General features: G+C 41.8%; 1 protein-coding gene across 2 annotated transcripts in view; it reads left to right on the forward strand.

The window, feature by feature from the left end:
• The first annotated feature begins 21,258 nt into the window (after positions 1–21,258).
• The window catches only part of LOC134225269 (synaptotagmin-4), a 91,066-nt gene continuing 89,746 nt past the window's right edge, over positions 21,259–22,578 (forward strand). The window contains exon 1 of one of the 2 annotated variants that reach the window (XM_062705209.1): positions 21,259–21,797. In XM_062705209.1, the coding sequence (XP_062561193.1) occupies positions 21,758–21,797 (40 nt within the window). In that variant the 5' untranslated portion in view covers positions 21,259–21,757. The remainder of the gene's footprint in view (positions 21,798–22,578) is intronic. The other variant, XM_062705210.1, reaches the window with a different exon arrangement.

The following is a 22,578-nucleotide window of genomic DNA, read 5'->3' on the forward strand; positions in this document are numbered from 1 at the left end:
GATTACAAGGATCTTTTGTTGGTGAATTTCAGGCATTGCAATGTCATCTGAGCACAGGATATTATCTTTGCCTGTGCAAAGATATTATCCCTTATCAAAGAGCACTCTGGGAAGATATTATCATTTGAGCATTTGTTGATGATCCTGATAGCCAGCGCGGTTCGGAGTGTGTTCACGTTGCGAGAGCGTTGCTACAACAAAGGAAGTGAAAAAATGTTTCTCCATGGTGAACGTTGCACTTTGTTCACTGAGCAGATAGATAACTATCGATATCCCAGCATATCATCAGTATCTTTGCTCAGAAGATCGAATGATGGGATAAGTTGCAATGCCTGGTGAATTTCCTCACAATGCGATTGGACCCGTCTATTCGTCGAGCATGGGAGGAATGCTCAGCCTCCAAGGAAAAGGACTCAATGGCAGACCTCATCGAATCCAAGTTTTGGAATCCCTTCCCTTCCAAATCCCTTCCTTCCAGGCAGGCGGATTCCAAGGTTACCCATCTACAACAAACAACGACAAAATCAAGAGCTTCAACAACCAAGGTCAGTTATAACTCGGTTGAAGCATCAACAGGAAGATGTGTGGCTTGCAAGGATAGCCACCATCTATTTGAATGTTCCGCATTCCAAAAACTTTTAGTGGCGGACAAGGATGCTATGTTGAAATCCCTTGGGCTTTGCCGGAATTGTTTCTGGCCGGGGCATCAGTCAAGAGATTGCCCATCCAAATTCCGCAGCCGGATCTGTAGAAAACGTCACCGCACCCTGGTTTGTTTTAAATCGGAGAAGGGCAATACAGCATCAGGTGCAGAGGCTGCCGGGGGTAGCCATCCTTCAAACTCCAAGGATTCTCAGGAATCATCAGGTTGCAGTTATATTCAAGTGGTGAATATGGCAGCAACAGACGTTTAGGTGAGCGGTGCGGTACATCAAGTTACGTTGCAGGTATTGCTGGCAACAGCGGTGGTTGTTTTTTAGTATGACATTGGCGTGAAGTACCATGCTCATGCTCTTCTTGATTCGGGTTCAGAGAGCAACTTCGTTTCGGAACACTTAGTACAACGGATGAAGGTGAACAGAAAGAAGATCGACGTTCCAGTCCCGGACATAGGACAAGGGGCTACCAAGGTCAAACGCATGGTTCAAGCAATCAGCAATCAGCAATCAATTCGGAGCGGTGGATTCTACCAAAAGGGATTGAGCTTGCGGATCCAGCATTCTTCACGTCTAAGGAAGCCGACATTTTGTTAGGCATCGAAGCTTTCTTTGAATTCTTTGAGTCAGGACGAAGGATCACAAATTGTTAAAGGTTACCAAGCCTCACAGACTCAGTGTTTGGCTGGGTAGATTGTGGTGGGTGTTCAGTTCCCCTCAAAATCATCTGCCACTTCTCAACATCCAAGGACCTGGAAAAGTTGATGGCACGATTCTGGTCCTGCAAGAAGGTGCAATTTCAGAATGTATGCTCGCTAGAAGAGAAGAAGTGTGAAGAGATTTTCCAGCGTGGAGTTCAGAGAAGTCCAGCGGGTCGTTAAGTTGTTCCACTACCGAAAAACGAGGACGTCCTCCCAAAGCTGGGCGAGTCTAAGGATATCGCACTCCGATGTTTTCTTGGTAAGGAAAGAAGACTGGCTAGGGACGCTCACTTGCGGGAGCAATACATTGTCTTCATGGACGAGTACCTGAAATTGGGACACATGCCCAAGGTTGAGGAAGCTACAGAGGGCAAGGTTAAAAGATGTTTTCTACCGCATCATCCGGTAGTCAAGGAGGCAAGTACCACCATCAAGGTCAGGGTCTTCGATGCTTCCTGTAAAACGTCTTCTGGGGTGTTCTTGAAAGATGTACTTCTGGTAGGGCCAGTTGTACAGGATGATTTGAGATCAATAATTCTACGGAGCCGAACAAAGCAGGTGCTCCGCTTGTCGGACGTGGAGAAGATGTTTCGGCAGATCCTCGCTCAGCCAACGGCCACTCCAGTCCATACTATTTCGGCCACTCCAGTTCATACTGTTTCGGTTTACTCCGGAGGAGGAAGGTGGAACTAGCCGTAAGTACTAGGAATCAATTGACTGAGATAGTGCAATGCGGTGGATTTAAGCTGCGAAAGTGGGCATGTAATGTCCCAGAAGTTCTTGACGGTGGGTGAAGCAGTTTCATGCAGGACCCCCTTGAATGAAATTCGAATCGATCGGTGTGTAATCTTGCCTAGAGCAGTTTTGGTGGAGTTACACTGTTGCTTCACGCAAGGCGTATGGCGGCTGCGTTTACTTAAGTCAAGACTCCATCGGAACGACTATGGTACGGCTCTTGTCATCCCGACAGGGTTTGCAGAAATCGCTCTTAATAGATAACTAACAACGATAAAAGGGAGGCAAAAACCTCTTCGAATCATAACAAGCCATAAAAACAAAACTATCGCACTTGTATACAAGTTGGAAAAACACTGATTCCGGTAGGCAGCATGTTGGGGACCATAGTTTTTCGCACAGCTGTGTAAAACAAGTTGAAATGCATCATCAGAACCGGTGCCGCAATTGGGGCTTATCAAAAGAAATTTATCATGGGTTGTAGCCCCCCGAATCAGTCATTATCGTAACAGCTACCGAAAAGCGTTTCTCACAGTATGCTACCTATCGACCTGTTGCGTTGGATAGAATCACCACCAACAACATGGAACCCGTTCGTTGCCAACATGTTCCTGGTACGGACAACCTAGCTGACCTTATATCACGCGCAATGTAATGTAATGTAATTGTCACTGAAAAATGCAAAAAACAAGCGACAAAAGAGAATAGCGATAACTCTTTGTCCTCATCTGCAGAGGATAAAGACATTGTTGCGTTTCATTTTGTTTGCAACAAACATGGAGAGGTAATTGTTGTGAACTTTTCATACTGTGATAACTTGTATATTTCAGAAGTAAAACAAAAATCATGTCAACAGATGGTTAAGTTTATGTCTGAGCTATGATAACTGATATTTATTTAATTAAAAACATCATCGGAAACTGACTACTTCTCAAAATGCGCGGCAGCCGATCATTGTCCTATTCTGTTGCTGTTTGGGACAAACGCTGATTGCGAGTTGAGTTTGTCCCAACATTTACAAGAGAGGACAATGTTGTTATTTTACATTCCCTGATCACGCGGAGTGTCACCTGAAGACATTGTTCACAATGCTCTTTAGTGGGAAGGTCCGAGTTGGCTGAAGGAGGCACCCGAATTATGGCCTGGAAGCATCGAGTCAGATAGGGAAGCAGGAGAAGAAGAAAGGTGCCGCACAGTAGTGGCATGCGGTGTATCTTCCACGGCAGAATTCAACGAAATGTGTATAGGAAAGTTTGGGTCGTCCACAAATTTAGTGCGTGGTACAGCTTACTGGCTTCACCTCATGGAGCTTTTACGAACTCCCACAGCAAATCGGTCGGCTACCGAATACTAACTACAGCTGAACTGCAGAAGACTGAGAATACTCCGGAACGTTCAGCGGGGAGTTTTCGCCGAAGAAAGAAGGATATTATTGAGGGGAGAGCTTGTGTGAAGAATATCACTATTAAGATGGTTTCATCCATTCATTTGCAAGGATGGTCTCATCAGAGTTGGAGGGCGACTGCGAAATTCTGAAGAATCAGAATATACCAAACATCCTGTAGTTTTACCAGCACGAGACCAGCTGACTTGGTTGATCCTGCGCCATTTTCACGAACGCTTATTGAATGCAAGCCCACAACTATTGCTAGGGGCAGATAGATTGACATTCTAGCCACTCGGTGGAAGAAATGTAGCTAGAGAGATAGTTCATCAATGTGTAGAATGTTTCCGAACAAAACCAACTACCATATGCAGCAGTTTAAGGGAGAACTACCGTCACCTCACGTCTCTGTTTCGCGTCCCTTTTTGAAAACTGGAGTAGACTACTTTGGCCCAGTCTAAATTTGACCAGAACCAAGACGAGCGAGAAGCCGTGAAGGCCTATGTTTCGGTCTTCATGTGCTTTTGCACCAAAGCCCTTCACCTGGAGCTGGTTTCTGATCTCTCCAAGGACCGATTCTTACAAGCCTTGCAACGGTTCATTTCAAGGAGAGGCAGATGTTCGGATATATATTCGGACAATGGTACGAACTTTGTCGGTGCACGGAACAAGCTAGGTGAACTTTACAGTGCGTGATCTCTCTTGTTCCAGACAGCAGAACGATCGCGCGGTCGGCCGAATTATTGTGTTCTGCATTGCGCGGCCGGTAATAAAATTAATCAGTTCAGTGCGTGTTCTATCATGTTTCGGACAGCAGAACGATCGCGCGGTCGGCCGAATTATTGTGTTCTGCATTGCGCGGCCGGTAATAAAATTAATCAGTTCAGTGCGTGATCTCTCTTGTTTCGAAGCGGGCTTGGTAGTCATATGGCTACTGCTTCTGCCTCATACGCAGGAGGTCGTGGGTTCAATCCCAGGTCCGTTCCATTATCCTACTTTGTATCTTTCTCTTTATTTCTCATGTTCTAGCAATCGTTAGAATTGGAAATGGACTTCCATACCGTTTCCATTACTATTCCTATACCTTCAACTTGAGTATTCTATCAGTAATCTGCTAGAATTGGAAATGAACTTATAGAGCTCGTTTCCTACATCCAATTAGAAATTCCATCAGTTACCTTCTCCTATCTATCACATTGGCAGCTCGTTAACCAAGTCGGACCTCTGCCTCTCCAACCTAACCCAGAAATTCCAACAAATTCCGCATGAACTCGTGGCAAGTACAGAGGTATATTCGGCTTGCAGTGGGCGAGTTATTGCATCATCATTTCCTCCCCCTTCCCTATATTGACTTGCATTCTGACGTGGCAGGCGCCAGTATGACCTAACAAAAGAGATCACCAATACTTGTACATTGAAGATGTGTGCTAGTCCCAAGCAAACATCTGTTGGTTCCCTGTACAAGAACAGCTGATCTGGTCATAATGGAGTAGCAACTACGAGCAGTCAATCAAGCTCAAGCTCAAGCACGGAACAAGCTAGGTGAACTTTACAGTTTGCTGAGAAATCATAACCACTGTGAAAAGGTTACGAGTGAATTGGCTAAGGATTGTATCCAATTGCATTTTAATCAGCCCAGCGCTGAGAGGGTGCAGTCCGGTCGACCAAGAACCATGTCATGAAGGTGATTGGCGAAATGCCGGTCTAAGCCGAAGATTTCTAAAAGCTTTTAATAGTTCGAGGCATGTATAAACTCCCGCCCTTTGACACCGATGTCCGAGGATCCAAACGAATTGGAACCTTTGACGCCAGCTCACTTCTTAGTGGGATCATCGTTGCATGACTTCCTAATCCCGAGTTCACGTCCATACCAGCGAATCGTCTGAACTATTATAATTTGATGCAGCAAAAACTACAACTATTCTGGATGAGATGGTGCAGGGAATATTTGAGTCAACTGCAAGGAAGAGCAAGAAGATGGAAACCAGCAGTTCCAGTTGATGTAGGTGAATGATGTTGATGAAATAGGATTGAGCATAGGCCTGGATGGAAGATGGAACAGCTGTGCCGTTCTCAAGAAACACGCAAGTTTTATCAGAAGCTCAACGCAAAGGCTTCGTGCCACCAGTCGAGATGTGCAGGGATAACGATATGGGAGCATCTTGACAGACGAACGTGTGGTGATTGAAAGGTGGATACAGTTCTACGAGGAACACTTGAATAGCACTAAGAGTACAGGCAGTAAAAGTCAAGGCAGCGAGTAGATGCCTACGCCAGTTCAGCGGACGATGGAAGCAAATCAGCCACCTTGACGGAAGTTAAGGATGCCATCCGACAGCTAAGGAACAATAAAGCAGCTGGTAAGGATGCTGTCGGAGCTGAATTCATCAAGAAGGGTCCGGAAAAGCTGGTCAATTGTCTGCACATCTGCACAACCATTTACAACAGCGGTTCTCAACTTGGGGTACATGTACCCCTGGGGGTATCTTCGCCGGGCTCAGGGGGTACCTCGTACAAAAATGGTCAATGGCGGATGAATTACAATTTTAATCAAAACTTATTGATAGAGTTTTGATAATTGTGTAATTTTTTCATTTCAAAACTTTGTTTTGTAATTATTATGCATGACAGAGTTTGTTCTCATTAGATAACGAACAACAATAAAATAGAGGCAAAAACTGTTTCGAATTATTACAAGCCATGAAAACAAGTTTATCAAACTGGTATACAAGTGCGAAGTTGGGGATCGCACAGGTGTGTAACACATGGAAGCCTACTTTCAATAGGCTCGCAAGCTTTCTTTCAAGAGGACCGGATGTCTTCTTTCCAGAGGGCAACAAACCTTTTTTTAAGTTTTTTTTTTTGAAATCTTTTTTTTTCTTCTTCTCTTGAAAAGCTGGGAAGGCAAATTTCAAAAGGCTTGGAAGGCTACTATGAAGAGGCTCGAAGGCCTCATTTCAAGAGGCTCGAAAGCCTCCCTCTAAAATGCTCGGAATTCTTCTTTTAAGAGGCTTGGAAGCGTACTTTCAAGAGACTCTGAAGCCTTTTAAGTGGCTGAAAAGCCGCCAACCAAGAGGCTCGTACGCCTAGTTCCTAGAGCCCTGGAAGCCTTTTTTCAAGAGGCTTGAGAGCCTCCTTTCAAGAGACTCGGAAACCTCCTTCAAGAGGCTCAGAACCAGTGATGGGAAATGTCGAAAAAATGTCATGGCATTGCTATTACTAATTTCGTAATAACTTTTTCCAAAAGTCATTTACAGTTCGGATTTTTTTATTAACATGTAGTACTTAAAGGGTCCTAAAACTTTGTCGAACAGATCATTGTCCTAAATACAAAGTGTGAGCCATGAGAGCGAGATTAAAAAAATGTCACGGAATGTCATGACATTAATGTCATCTGACACTAATTCGGCTCTCACGCCGCCAATATCACATTTAGAGAAATTACCTATTAGAAAAAGTTTTCGGGTCATTTGAGGGCTACATGTTTATATGGAAAACATAATTGTAAATGACTTGTGAGAAAAGTTATTAGCAAGTTAGTCCCATGACATCGATATGACATTTCCCGTCACTGCTCAGAACTTTTCTTTCAAGAGGCTTGGAAGCGTGCTTTCAAAAGGATCAGAATTATTTTCATTTATTTAGTCTATCGGATCTATGCCGGATCGGAAGCGAACACCATCTTTGCAGGGTTGCTGTCCGGCATTCTTGCAACATGCCCTGCCCATCGTACCCTTCCGGCTTCTTGTACACCGCCAAAGATGGTCCTAAGCACCCGTCTCTCGAATACTCCGAGTCCTTGCCAGAGATGGCATTTCACCACAGTATTTGCACTGTAGCGCATGAGAAATGCAAAAAATTGAGCCTACAGACAATACTCACCACACTTTATGCGACCCACTCTTTCTTACGCTGGTGAGTTTACCGAACGCCGGTGAGTGTAGGTGCCTGCATGCTACAGTGCATGTGTACCAAACTTGTGCTTAGAAAAACGCTCGCACGCGCTCGACTGCGTATTCACTGCCGTGTACACGCCAGTGTGCGCTCTTTCAGGATCGCAGCAGTAAATTGGTGCGATGTGGTAGAGATCGAATGATTTATTTTAACCGTTAAGACGTTCTCGATCCTGAAACGCTCATGCAGGCTCGCTCGTGCTGTGTACCACGAGCGATGATTTTTTCATAAATGTTGTACAAAATACAACATCACGCGTGCTCGAGTGTTAATTTCATTATAATGAATATTTAAGCTTTACTCCATAGATGGTCAGACGCTGGATGAATAGAAGAATAATGTTAAAATGGATACATTCAGTCAAACTATCGTTTTCATCAAATAAATGTAGCTGTTACTTATCTTATTCTTCTTCAATGGTTCTACATTTCAACCAGAACTTGGTATGCCTTTCAACTTAGTGTCTTATTAGCATTTCCACAGTTATTAATTAAATGCTTTTCTTTGCCCGCCAACTGCATGAATATTGTGTGGCAAGTACAATGGAAACACTGTGCCCAAGGAGCCGAGAATGTTTCACGCTATCCAGTGACGAGTCAGCCAAGGCCTAAGGGCTGCAAGTTTCTTTAATAAAGACATATTGTTGTCATGTCTTCTGAAAACATCCTAGGCCGGACCGAGAATCGGCCTTGTCATTTCAAGATTGGCAATCCTACGCCTTTTCTCGCGAGCTAACTGGATACCCCAAAAAATGAAATGTAGATATTATTCAATTCATCAGAGATTACAAGTTAATTGAACCAATGCATTATAAAGATAAGAACACTCTCCATCATCATGCGGATACAGTGGACAACGTTAACTTTACTATTGGTTATCCTCTTATGGCATGTTCAATGCATACACTAGGCCCAGGGAGTCGAGAATGTTTCCCACCCGAAAACATCCTAGACCGAACCGAGAATCGAGCTCGTTATCTCCGGATTGGCAATCCTATGCCTTTGCTCGCGGCTAACTGGAGACCCCTCACTCTATTCCTATTGACAAGAAATGAAGCACTTCTTTTATGCAGATACATATTTCTTATATTCGAGGCTACTTTAGATTAAAGTTTCGCTATGTATATTCCTGGTTTACGCCATCTCCCAAAAGCACACGCCTTTTATTCAGTATCGGCTTCAATAAAACTTCTCGGGTTACAGCAATTCCTACAACTTTTTAATACCACCTAATTTTTCTTCGAATTGTGTATTGTTTCGTGCGGTCAACAAAAAGAAGTATTATTAAATTCAAAGTGTTCGTAATTTTTATTACCTGAGAGATTATCTGGAGCCTTCTTCTTCTTCTTCTTCTTCTTCTTCTTCTTCTTCTTCTTCTTCTTCTTCTTCTTCTTCTTCAATGGCTCTACATTCCAACTGGAACTTGGCCTACTTTTCAAATTAGTATTTTATTAGCATTTCCTCAGTTATTAATTGAAAGCTTTCTATGCCCGCCATTGCATGAGTATGTATCTTGTGTGGTAAGTATAAGGATACACCATGCCCAGGGTGTCCAACCTGAAAACATCCTAGACCGGACCGAGAATCGAACTCGCGAACTCGTGATTATCAAACACAATTCCACCCTGTAGGTATTCGAGGCCACTGTACATATATGGAATTTCCGTAGGCTTCGAAGAGATTTGATAAAAAAAATATGGGGTTGCGGGTGGTATTCCCGGCATCGGCTGAAAAACTAAAAATAGCTACATTTTTTTTGCCAAAACTCCTCTGTACTCTGTACTCCTTCGTTGTGCCCACTCGAGAATTTATGTTACAGCTACTTGCATTGGAACTTAAATATGTAGCGCAATACCATATTGGGAATACCGGTGATACCCTACATTGCCATTTTTGGCTTTTTTTATTGGGTGACTTGATGTGATTTCTCAAGCGAGTTTTTAGTTTCCAAATTCAAAATCATAAGTTACAGAAGGATTGTTATTCAAATGCAGTGAAGTTTGTTGCATACATAATTTAACATGGACAATTATTTTTTTTTTAAGTATTTCAAAATTAAAATAATTTAGCCAAAATGTAACACCGAACCAATTTTCCCCATATTTGTTAGCTAAAGTCGAGAAAACTTGGTCGTGATACGAAAGGCACTATGACCCTTGCTTAAATGCTTGGGATTCAACAAAAATGTTGTGCGTGGCCTGAAAACTGGAAAAATCGAGTATGGAGTCGCAGTATGTCAGTCGCAAGAATTGTAAAATAGATTAATTTTCTATGTGGTTAGTGATACTAGTGAAATTTACGTGAATTTTACTATTCATTGTAATTTCCAAATTCTTAATATGTATGTGGGAAAATGATTAATATTCTCGGCAGGCCTTTGCGCTTTAGTACACTCCTCTAAGGTTTGATGTCCACTAATTGTCCAGTCAACATAGCGTGCATGCTCTCTGCAGTACCCTGCATCGAAGGGGATCATGAATACATTTGTTTAAACTCGGTTTTTATTCCACGATGCTCCACGATGCTTTTCGTTCAAGTGAGTTGAATGGAGGTGTTTAGACGTTCAATTCGAGTTCAATTGAAGCGTCTTGTCCAACCCACTTGCCTTGCATTATACGGCAGTTATAGAATTTGTAAATTTTCAGTAAAATTAGATTTTTCGTATGACCGAAAAAGTGCCGTGTGAGAAAATAATTCATTAGGGCAATCATAATGCTTAATAAATGAATTAAGCTGAAAACCAAAAGACTTAAAAACATTCAATATTATTTTCTAAAAAAATTCGCTTCGAACTGCTCGGTTAATTCTATTAGCTCAGCAGTAATATTCACACAGAAATGCCACCGGCGCGTATGGGGCCGTCCAGAAACCACGTGGTCATATATGGGGGGAGGGGGGGGGTTTGGCAAATGACCACGATAAGCCACATGGGGGGAGGGGGGTGTTGCTCTCGAACCACGTGGTTTTTACACGAAAACTTTTGGTGAATAACAATAGCGGTGTAAAAAATACAAATCATTAAAATTTAATGATTAAATATTAAACGCAAAGCGCATCTAAGGGCCTATGCCCACGTAGCGTCTTTTCAACTCAGCGTTAAAAAGACGTAGGTGCGCATGAAAAATCGATAACGCAGCGTCGGTCGCAACGCCGATGCATATCTGCATTATTTGATCATCTTAGCCTAAGGTCCTATATCCATACATAAATAAACGAAAAAACAGATTGCGATTCAGTCTTAATTTCCACAAAAAAAATTTGGGTAGGAAAAATGGGAAAATATTTAAAAAAAAAATCCGCCGCAGATGGTTTTTGGCATCACGCCGCCGACACTTTTTCATCAGCGGACTACAGCTACAATTTTGAAAAATGTTATGTTTTTACAATAATCCAAGAAAAAATCTTAAGAAGAAAAATTCAAAAGATTTTTTTTGTGGATATTCAGGAAAAATCAAGTAAAGAAATTTCCTGTAAAAACTTTGACATTACTTCATACAATCCTGATACAGTGCTGGCATTCAGAACTTTTTTTGAACAATTCTCTCTGAAAAATTTTGCTTGGAAATTTTGCTACAAATTAGTAATGAAACAAAACATCTCCAGTGTTAATTCCGAAAATTTTCCTTAAAACTCGAAAAAATTCCATGTGAATTCTGTCTGAAAATTAAAAACAGTCCTGTGGGAAATACATATAATTTTCGGTGGAAAAACATTCTAATGAATTTCTTCGACAAATTCTTCCGAATCTTCACCAGAAATTCTTCTTCATTTACAAAAGAAGTTTTTCGAACATTCAACACTTCAAAATGTTCAGTCTCCAGTTAGCCTTGCGAGCAAAGGCGTAGGATTGCCAATCCGGAGATGACGAGTTTGATTCTCGTTCCTGTCTAGGATGTTTTCGGGTGGGAAACATTGTCGACACCCTAGGTAGAGTGTATCCATCGTACTTGCTACACAAGATATATAATCGTGCAATGGCTGGCATATAAAAGCTTTCAATTTATAACTGAGGAAATGCTAATAGAATATAAATAGTATATGAAGTTGAAAGCAGACCAACTTCCAGTTGGAATATGGAGCCACTGTCACATAAAACACTTTGATATTCCATTGTTTTTTTTTTCAATTATGGAATTTTGAAATGAAAATTTTTCGTTATACATTTTTACGCTCGTTGTGAGTTCTATCACATTTTTTCAAATTTTCCAAATATTTTTTTATTCGAGGCATTATTTAGAATTTCCACGGAAGTTCAAAAAATTCTTTGGATTTTCAAACAATAAATCTTTAGAATTCTCCACTCTTGAACCAGAAATCATTTCAAAATTTCATCGGGAATTCATTCTTCTTCGGGAAGAATTGATTTCTTTGTAGGTTCAGCTAAACATTGCTTTAAATCTTTACCATGCATAGATGCACATGATTTAGAAAGTTTAAGGAATTTACTCATCAGAAAATCTTTAAAATAATGATTTAATTTTTTAAGGAATTCCTACTGGAAATGCTTCAAAAGTACAACCTTCACAAGTACTTCAAAAGTACAATTTTTCGTTATTTCCACTTGTAAAAACATCGGAATTTCCTCGGGAAATTCATTGTTTGTGATTCAGATGAACTTTTTTCGATTTTCTACAGGAAAATCTCAGGAATTGCCATCGGAAATATTTTGGCATATTCCGAATAATTTCTTTTGGAAATTAAAAAAAAAACTGCTGAAAATTTCTAAGAATTTCTTTTGGGAAACGAAAAAAAATTCCAATCAAAATTTAGGAGAATTTCCTTTGAAGATTCATTAAAGTTGCCCAGGATTTTGGAAAAAATCTTTAGAAATTTTGTAAAAAAGTAAGCTGGATTTTTATACTTGAAATTCTTCGGAATTTGATGTTTATTGGAATTTTCATCGTAAATATGCATTTCGGATCCTTCTACGGATTCTTCTAGTTCTTAAAATTTTCTAAGGACCATTTTTCGGAATGTCTGAAAAAATGTCGTTGAAATTCTAAAAATTTTCCGGGGAGACTCCGAAAAATTTCTTATCAATATTCCGAAGGGTTTCCCTTGCAACTCCAGAATAATTATTCTTGAAAATTAAGAAGATCTTGGAAATTAAAATTAATCTAAGCAATAAATGTAGACAATAATTTAGGCTTAAGAAGCCTAGTTTTTATGATATTGAATAATTATCATAATTGATCGAAAAAAATTAATAATGCACCTAAATGTTCTAAATGCACAAAATTCAAGTAGTGCGCATGAAAAAGGTTATGACATAGAGAAGCTTGCATTTAAAAAATTAACATGAAATTCTAAATAAGAACTAAGGAGATTCCTGCGATATGAAAAAAAGTTGCAGTGTTCCAGAAAAAAACTCTCCAATTCCTAAAATAATCTAGGCTAAAAAATAGTGTTATAATAACGCTTGAAATTGAATTCTAAAACAAATCTCAACCCTTTCAGGAATGAAGGGTCATATATGCCCAGCGTTTTAGATTGTCTATAAAATCACAAAAAGAAAGCTAGGCCATCATTTTCTTTTTGGCCTTTTGTAAAATTGTTCATCTAGATATTGGCTTTACAGAAAAATATGGGAGCTCAAATTTGACTGATCATGAAAACTCAGATATCCAAAACCTTGGGAAGATTTCGATTCTAAGAGCGTGTAAATAAAGTTTAAATGTTTGAATCATTCTAAACAGATGGGTGGTCAAATAAGATGGGTCATCCTGAAGGTTAAGCCAGTGATTAATATTCAGGAACACGAGATGCTCAAGGTACTTCAAAATGCTCTCAAGTTCAACCCACGAATCTACCAGATCAATCAAGACATTTGCAATGTTCTCATCATCGGTATATACCCAATCCGATGAAATAAGCATATGACCCTAATTTCCATTAACATGAGATTCAAGAGACAAGGTACCCAAAACTATCTTGAGTCAACAGCAAGTTGCGCAATGACTATGAGGTATGTCGCAAACTGTTTTTGTAGGGCCTTAGAAGCACTGGGTTTACGGACTTGAATGATCAAGTAGTTCAAACATTACGACTTTTTGGACGTTTTGTATAACCAAAAAAAGTCTGTAGTAGATTGTATAAATAATAATTGAAGTCATATCAACCCAATGGACCTACTGGGATATTATATCATACATCATTCATAAGTTGGTTAATTGGATAAATCGAATGATCCGAACTCCAAAATAACAATTGGTCTATAATACATCCATTTCTCTATGAGTCGCTTATGAAAGGACCATTGACTGAAGCATATTCGAGATGTGGAATAGAAGTTCCTGGAAAATGATTCCAAAGAACCATCAGAGTGACCGAGAAAATATTTCTAGTATGGCATCATTTGCTTCCACGAGTCGATATCAAAATAAAATTTCAATGAAGAATTAGAAATTTTGAGAGATGAGCCAGCTCTGGATTTAAAATCTCTTTAGTAGAGAAAAAATAAATTTTCCATAATAAAATAGGAAATGGCCAAGAAAGAACAATAATACACACAACAACAATAAATTAGCACTTGTAAAAGCAAAAATTGCAATTATGAAACAAGAATTTTCCATAAAGAAATCAAAATGTTCAACGGAAAAATACAAAATTTTCAGGAATAAATCAATATTAGCAATGAACAATTTAAAAAAATATATATAATTATTAATTTCTAATATTGATGATTCTGAAAACAATACTGAAATTTCTACAGGAATGCTACTCAAAAGAAACAACAGTAGGAGGTTTCATTTGCATCTCTAATATTACATATTAACTTTGTGATTCTCTGATAAGCCTTTCATTGTATAAGTTCAGTTCAGATGCTTCGCTGAGGTTAATATCTTAAGAATTTCCAGTAGCTCCAGAGCTATGGAAGGTCCCAAATACTCTAAGGAATCTATAGGGATATTCAGTGATGAACTTTATAGTTATTCAAAAAAAACACTAATAAAAAAAGGGATGTTTTGGAAAATTTCTAAACCACTATAAATTTTTCTCGAAATTTTTATGAGATGTTCATGAGCCCACATTTTTTTGTATCCTCCTGAAGCATTGAAGGTGTACTAGTTCTAGATATCCTAATACCTGATACACATTACAACATGATAACATAATCAAAATTTTCGACTTCATGAAAATTTATAATTTCCATGCTGGGTTTAGTTTAATTTTGAATCAATTGAAATTGTCCATCTTCAAAATTGATCGAATTAACCATATGTTTTAGTTACATAAGGTTTTTTTTTAAATTTTTGTACTTGAAAAAAACCACGTGGTCATAGGGGGGGGGGTCTGCCAAATGACCACGATAAGCCACATGGGGGGAGGGGGGGGTTGAAAATCTTCAAAAATATGACCACGTGGTTTCTGGATGGCCCCTATACACGGCCGTGCGCGCGGCTGCGTATTTATCAGCGCTCACTGCAGTGCGTTTTAGGGCTCTTTTTCCACACTGCACTGTTCTGCTGTTGATTGTGCGCTCGGTTCATTTTGTTCGACCTTCTTTTATCACACGCTTCTCCAAAGCTGTGGTGAATTCAAACGTAAGAGGCGCGCTCCCGTTCAAATGCAACGGTGCGTGTGAGTGTATTAAAATTTCTTTTCACCACACTGAGGAGATGGACATCTCTGGTGCTTGCAAGTCCTCCTCAAGCATTGTCCATGTTTCATGTCCGTAGAGGACTACCGGTTTTATTAACGTCTTGTACATGACACATTTGATGCGGTGGCGAATCTTTTATGACTGCAGTTTCTTCTGGAGCACGTAGTAGGCCCGACATCCACAGATGATGCGCCTTCGTATTTCACGACTGACATTGTTATCAGCCGTTAGCAAGGATTCGAGGTAGACGAATTCCTCAACCACCTCGAAGGTATCCCCGTCTATCGTAACACTGCTCCCCATGCGGGCCCTGTCGGGCTCTGTTCCGCCCACAAGCATGTACTTTGTCTTTGACAATGTCCGACAATGGCCGACAATGTCCATGTCATCCGCGAAACAAATAAATTGACTGGATCTGTTGAAAATCGTACCCCGGCTGTTACACCCGGCTCTCCGCATGACACCTTCTAACGCAATGTTGAACAACAGGCACGAAAGTCCATCACCTTGTCTTAGTCCCCGGCGCGATTCGAACGAACTGGAGTGTTCGCCCGAAATCTTCCCACAGTTTTGTACACCATCCACCGTTGCTTTGATCAGTCTAGTAAGCTTCCCAGGGAAGCTGTTCTCGTCCATAATTCTCCATAGCTCTACGCGGTCTATTCTGTCATATGCCGCCTTGAAATCAACGAACAGATGATGCGTTGGGACCTGGTATTCACGGCATTTTTGGAGAATTTGCCGTACAGTAAAGATCTGGTCCGTTGTCGAGCGGCTGTCAACGAAGCCGGCTTGATAACTTTCCACTCGATAACTGTTGATAACTTCGAACTCATTCACTAATGGTGACAGACGACGGAAGATGATCTGGGATATCACTTTGTAGGCGGCATTAAGGATGGTGATCGCTCGAAAGTTCTCACACTCCAGTTTGTCGCCTTTCTTGTAGATGGGGCATATAACCCCTTCCTTCCACTCTTCCGGTAGCTGTTCAGTTTCCCAGATTCTGACTATCAATTTGTGCAGGCAAGTGGCTAGCTTTTCAGGGCCCATCTTGATGAGGTCAGCTCCGATACCATCCTTACCAGCTGCTTTATTGGTCTTTAGCTGTTGGATGGCATCCTTAACTTCCCTCAAGGTGGGGGCTGGTTGGCTTCCATCGTCCGCTGAACTGACGTAGTCATTTCCTCCGCTGCCTTGACTTTCACTGCCTGTACTCTCAGCACCATTCAAATGTTCCTCGTAGTGCTGCTTCCACCTTTCGATCACCACACGTTCGTCCGTCAAGATGCTTCCATCCTTATTCCGGCACATTTCGGCTCGCGGCACGAAGCTTTTGCGGGATGCGTTGAGCTTCTGGTAGAACTTGCGTGTTTTTTTAGAACGGCACAGCTGTTCCATCTCCTCGCACTCCGCTTCTTCCAGGCGGCGTTTCTTCTCCTGAAAAAGGCGAGTCTGCTGTCTCCGCTTCCGTCTATAACGTTCCACGTTCTGCCGGGTACCTTGCTGCAGCGCGACCGCCCGCGCTGCGTCCTTCTCCTCCAGAATCTGTCTGTACTCTTCGTCGAACCAATCGTTCCGTCGACTTCGTCCCACATACCCGACGTTGTTCTCCGCTGCGTCGTTAATGGCTGCTTTAACTGTATTCCAGCAGTCCTCAAGAGGGGCCCCATCGAGCTGACCCTCTTCCGGCAACGCTGCCTCGAGATGCTGCGCGTATGCAGTGGCGACATCAGGTTGCTTCAGTCGCTCTAGGTCGTACCGCGGCGGTCGTTGGTACCGAACATTGTTGATGACGGATCATTTTGGGCGCAGTTTAACCATCTCCAGATAGTGGTCAGAGTCGATTTTAGCGCCACGATTTGTCCTGACGTCGATAATGTCGGAGAAGTGCCGTCCATCAATCAGGACGTGGTCGATTTGTGATTCTGTCAGCAGTGGTGATCTCCAGGTGTACCGATACGGAAGGCTGTGTTGAAAGTAGGTGCTGCGAATGGCCATATTCTTGGAGGCGGCGAAATCAATTAGTCGTAGGCCGTTTTCGTTCGTCAGCCGGTGAGCGCTGAACTTTCCAATAGTCGGTCTAAACTCCTCCTCTTGGCCAACCTGAGCGTTCAAATCTCCTATGATGTTTTTGACGTCGTGGCTTGGGCAGCTGTCGTACTCACGTTCCAGCTGCGCGTAGAATGCGTCCTTATCATCATCAGTGCTTCCGGAATGTGGGCTATGGACGTTGATTATGCTGAAGTTGAAGAACCGGCCTTTGATCCTCAACCTGCACATTCTCTCGTTGATCGGCCACCACCCGATCACGCGCCTTTGCATATCGTACATCACTATGAAAGCTGTTCCCAGCTCGTGTGTGTTGCCGCAGCTCTGGTAGATGGTATGATTACCTCTAAACGTTCGCACCATTGATCCCTTCCAACAAACCTCCTGCAGCGCTACGATGCCGAATCCACAGTCCTTGAGCACATCGGCGAGTATGCGTGTGCTCCCGATGAAGTTGACAGATTTGCAGTTCCACGAACCGAGTTTCCAATCGCTAGTCCCTTTTCGTCGCAGTGGTCTTCGCCGATGGTTCCGGTCCGTACTCTCTTGTTGATTGTTCGTTGCGTATGTTTTTTTAAAGGCTGGCTTGCAGGGCCTGACACCAAACCCCCTAAATTTCCGGAGGACCATTCCTCCTTATTTCCGGTGGACCATGGTGCACAGTTTTACTTAGAGTCCCTCGCTGGCACTCGGACGATGATCAGCCGCCCCTAACATGGAAAACAGACGCTGTTGTGAGCCGATCCTGACATGGAGAACAGACGCTCAATAAGATTTGCACCTCCGAAAAGGGGCAAACCCCCCCTTCCCTGTCAGCATACGACCATAGTTCCCACCGGGGTTGGTTACCCGATCTCCCCTAAGGTTGCTCGTATCCCGGCCAGCACCACGGGGAGGTAGGGATAGGAGTTGCTGGGTAAGAGGCTAAGGACCGCGAGATGGGGTCTATTTTATTCCTTCAGGTACGCTTTACCCAGCATTTGCCGTGCCAAAAGGATCAGAAGCGTCCTTTGAATATACTCAGAAGCCTGCTTTTAAGTAGCTCGGAAGCTTTTCTTACATAAATCACGCAAAAACTCTTTCAAATGGCACTGGAGCCTTCTTTCAAGAGGTTCCAAAGCCTCTTTCAAGGTGCTCGGAAGCCTTCTTTCAAGAGGCTAAGAAAACTACTTTCAAGAATCTCGAAAGCCTCCTTTCAAGAGGCTCGGATGTTTCTTTCGAGTGGCACGGAAGCCTCCTTTCAGAAAGCTTGGAAGCTTCCCTTTAAAAGGATAGGAATTCTTCTTACAAGAGGCTTGGAAGCGTACTTTCAAGGAGCCGCTGTTGTGAGCCGATCCTGACATGGAGAACAGACGAGCCATCATGGAGAACTCAAGAGCCTCATTTCAAGATACTCGAACCCCTTTTAAGTGGCTCAAAAGCCGCCATCCAAGAGGTTCGTAAACTGCCATTCAAGGGGCTTTGAAGCCTTCTTTCGAGAAGCTTGGAAGCCTCCTTCAAGAGGCTTGAGAGCCTCCTTTCGAAAGGCTTGGGAGCTTCGAACTCTTTTTTCAAGAGGCTTGGAAGCGCCCCTTAAGAGGATCAGAAACGTCCTTTCGAGAAGCCTCAGCCTCAGAAGCCTTCCTTCAAAAAGCTCGGTAGCCCCTTTTCAAGATGCTCGGATGTCTCCTTTCAAGAAGCTCTAAAGCCTCTCTTCAAGGGACTCGGAAACCTTCATTCAATATGCTCTGAAAACTTCTTTCAAGAAGCTCGAAAGCCTCCTTTCAAGAGGCTAGGGAGCCTCTCTTCAAGGGGCTCGGAATTATTTTTTCAAGAGGCTTGGAAGCCTCTCAAGAGCTCAAGACGACCTTTTAAGCCTCCTTTTAAAAAGCTCGAAAACAGCCTTTGAAGAGGCCTATGAAGCTTTAAATAGTCAAAAAGTCCTGTTGGGAGCTCGATGTTTAAACTTAATTTGACTTGGGAAGTTTCACGGATTTATGAAAATTTCAGCCAACTTTATGGAAAGCCATTCGTTAGGTCCCTTTTTCGTACGTCTTATGTTATGAGTTACGCTTATTTTATTTACAGCAAAAAAACATAGGGGGTACCTCAATTAAAGCAAAAGTTCGTAGGGGTACCTCTCAAGAAAAAGGTTGAGAACCGCTGATTTACAAGAAAGGTGACAAGCTGTTGTTATTTCGAAAATTCAACAAAAACAAATAAAGACAGATCTCTGAAGATATCATTCCCATGATTGATTTGTGAAATCATGAAGTTCGAGGTGTCACACGGTCCCCCGGATTGTGGTCGATGTGGCAGGATTGAACTCGTGTGGCCCAGGAACCATGAGAATAACATTTCTGTTATGCTTTTTTGAAATCATGAAGTTCGAGGTATAACACGACCCATTTTGACTCAAATTTGGAAATCGTCACTCCGGAGGTCCCCCGGAACGTAGCCAATGTGGCCGGATTAAACTCGAGTGGCCCATGAACCCTTAAAGTTAAGTTTTTGTCATGGTTTTTAAAATCCTGAAGTTCGAGGTGTCACACGACCTATTTTGACCCAAATTAGTAAATCCCAACAAACATTGGAAGCTCACAGAGCGCTTATTCAACCAAAAACAGGTTTATTCATCTTGCAAACTATCTTATTCAGCTTAAATTGTTTGTTGGGATGGCCATTCCGAAGGTCCCCCGGATTGTGGCCGATGTGGAACCCGAATGGCTCACTATACCAAAACATTTCATTCCCATAATTGCTTTGTGTAATCATGATGTGTTACACTGCCTATTTTGACTTAAATTTGTGAACGGTCACTTTTCTGTGGACAACTGACCCCAACAAATTCTGGAATAATTCGGGAACCGTACTGAGGATTAACTCGAACCCAGCATGAATTAAAAGTTGACATCCATCCGGATGGAATGCAAGTTGTTGCGAAGGATCGGGTCAAGAAATGTGGATTTTACAGCAGTTTTAACTTTTGAACGACCTTTATAACAGACGTCAGGATCGGAAAGGTTGAAATGGATCTCGGAAAAGTGACGCTGAACTGCAGAAAACATAGTAAAGGACATAAAAGCAAAACAATAATCAATTTTTCCCAAATATCAAAGTCGTAATGTTATTTTTAAATCGTACTTATACTTTCTGGGACATCCTACAGAACATACGGCTTACCATGAATTGTTAGTTCTGGACCAACATTAGAAAAGGGCGTAACAGCCAAAAATTATTCCTTTTTAAGTTCCCAAAAAATGAGTGAGGAATGATAAATGATAAATGATAAATGGTTGGAGCAGTTGAAAATCCAATAAATTGAGATTGTAATTAATGTTGCAAATTTCTGAGTTAGAATTTCGATAATTGATAATTGGATTCCATTTCAAGAAGGTCAGATAATATATTCAACAAAAAAAGACAGATTTCTTAAAAGATTGATGGTCTAAAAAACATCGACAATACAAAGTGTCCTCTTTATAAACTGAGCAGTCCTTATTTTAACCATAACTTCAAAACCGATAGCACGATCCAGCTAATATTCAATAGGAAACGATGAGACAGGATTCTACGAGTTAATCGGTTAAGGCTAAGTGCCCAAAAAATTAGTGAGTTCTTGTTCTTTGCGCATAAAAATGTATTTGGGCCATAACTTCGGCGCCCATAGTTCGTAGAATGTCACCTTCGTACTTTGATAAACTTAAGATCACTCCTGCCGGAATCCAAGTTTCAAAGTGCTCGCGTTTTCGGGGGCACACCACTCGATACGGATGCGACGCACAACTGTCATTTTTGTTGACAGCTTTGCTGCGTCGCAGCATGCGTGAAATAATAAAAATGACAGTTGTGCGTTGCTTCCGTATCGAGTGGTGTGCCCCCGAAAACGCGAGCACTTTGAAACTTGGATTCCGTCAGGAGTGACCTTAAAGACACTATGAACAGATTGTAGTGAAACGATCTGTCACTGTCAGTACCAGCTGGTCTCGAGATGGTCTACAACAATAAATAGCAAAACCATGCAGCTTCGCATGAAAACAATCGGCGCAATAAATTGCGTTTGACATTTAGACAGGAAAAGCTCACCCGTGTGGGAGGTGGGCGACGCGTGCGCTATTCCTCGCTATCGATTGTCGTCATACAAGCTCGCTCCGGTGCAAGAGAAAAGTGAGAGTGAGCTTTCCGCAGCAACACAGGTCGTGGCATCTCGAACGTGATGAAAAGCTATTCTCCATCATTCGGTATCGAACGGTATCAATGACCAGTTTGCAGAACTGACTACGGACGAGTGTTATGGTTTTTCCATGGTGTGTAATCCGTTTGTTGTAAAAGTGAGGAAAATCTGTTTTGCAGATTAAACGAAACGTTGAATAGAAAATTTTCGAGCTGAAAAATTGTTATTGATTCGCGCGATATGGTGTGATACGTAAAGCATTCGGTACGGGATCTATAAAGTGAAAATAAAACAAACCAAGGAGAGTCCCTGGAGTGCGAGTAGAATAGTTAATTGTGATAGTCAGAGGAAAAATATATTGATTTGCTGAATCAGTGTGCGGAAAAGCAGCACCAGGGTTTGGCTGAAAGTCCGATCAGGAGCGTTGGTGCATTTCCTGACAGCTGGATTTTGCGATAAGTGTCCACAGTGAAAGAAATAATTCCGGTCGAATAAGCGCTTTCAAGCAAGGATCAGCAAGATGGGCGACCACGGCCCGGATATGAGCACACTGGAAACTGGTAAATTAAGACAAACTTGAACTGATTGCAAATCTTTGCATACATTAGGGCATCGTGCAATGTAGTTGGAAAAATTTACATCTGGTGGATCCGCACTATCCGTAGTGGAATTCTCGATTGCCTTGCGATTGGCTGTGGTGAGAACAGCGAACTCCGCAGGACACCCGTCAATCAGTCACTTCAGCTGTCGTTGATGGAACGGTTACATAAAAGAAGTGCGGGTCGATGACGGTGGAGTACCTTTTCCACTAAGTTCGATTGGACCACCCACCGCTGGTGCTGGCTGGCTGGCCCATGTGTGGGCCTGCAATCACCCACCCTGCAGGGAAATTCTCCCGGTGGTGTTGGGTTTAAATTTTCTCTCTATTTTCTCTTCTCTCCAAGATTGAAGGAAGATTGTTGATGTTTTTTTGCGTATCTTTCGAAGAAATGTGTTTGAAAGGAATGGTTTTAGTTCAAATTAATGTGATTGGTTTGATGAACGAGCTGTACTGCCGGTACTCGCATATTAGTCCTATTTCGGATCCATGAAACGTATCAGTTTTTACCTCGCCTGATAGTGATATTGTCTTTCTTGAATATTCTATTTTCTCCATAATTTAATGGCCGATCGTTATCAAATTGAAACTTATCTACAAGATTCAATCATTTGACGAATTGTAACTTCCATACCATGGTAACCTCTGTTACATGAGTAAGTACTATTTAATTCCAGCACTTTATTGTAATTTTACTGATACATATTCCGAGCTCAACAGTAAAAATGTTTTCGGTTTGTCGT

Source organism: Armigeres subalbatus, chromosome 3 (genome assembly GCF_024139115.2).
Source record: "Armigeres subalbatus isolate Guangzhou_Male chromosome 3, GZ_Asu_2, whole genome shotgun sequence".
NCBI lineage: Eukaryota > Metazoa > Arthropoda > Insecta > Diptera > Culicidae > Armigeres > Armigeres subalbatus.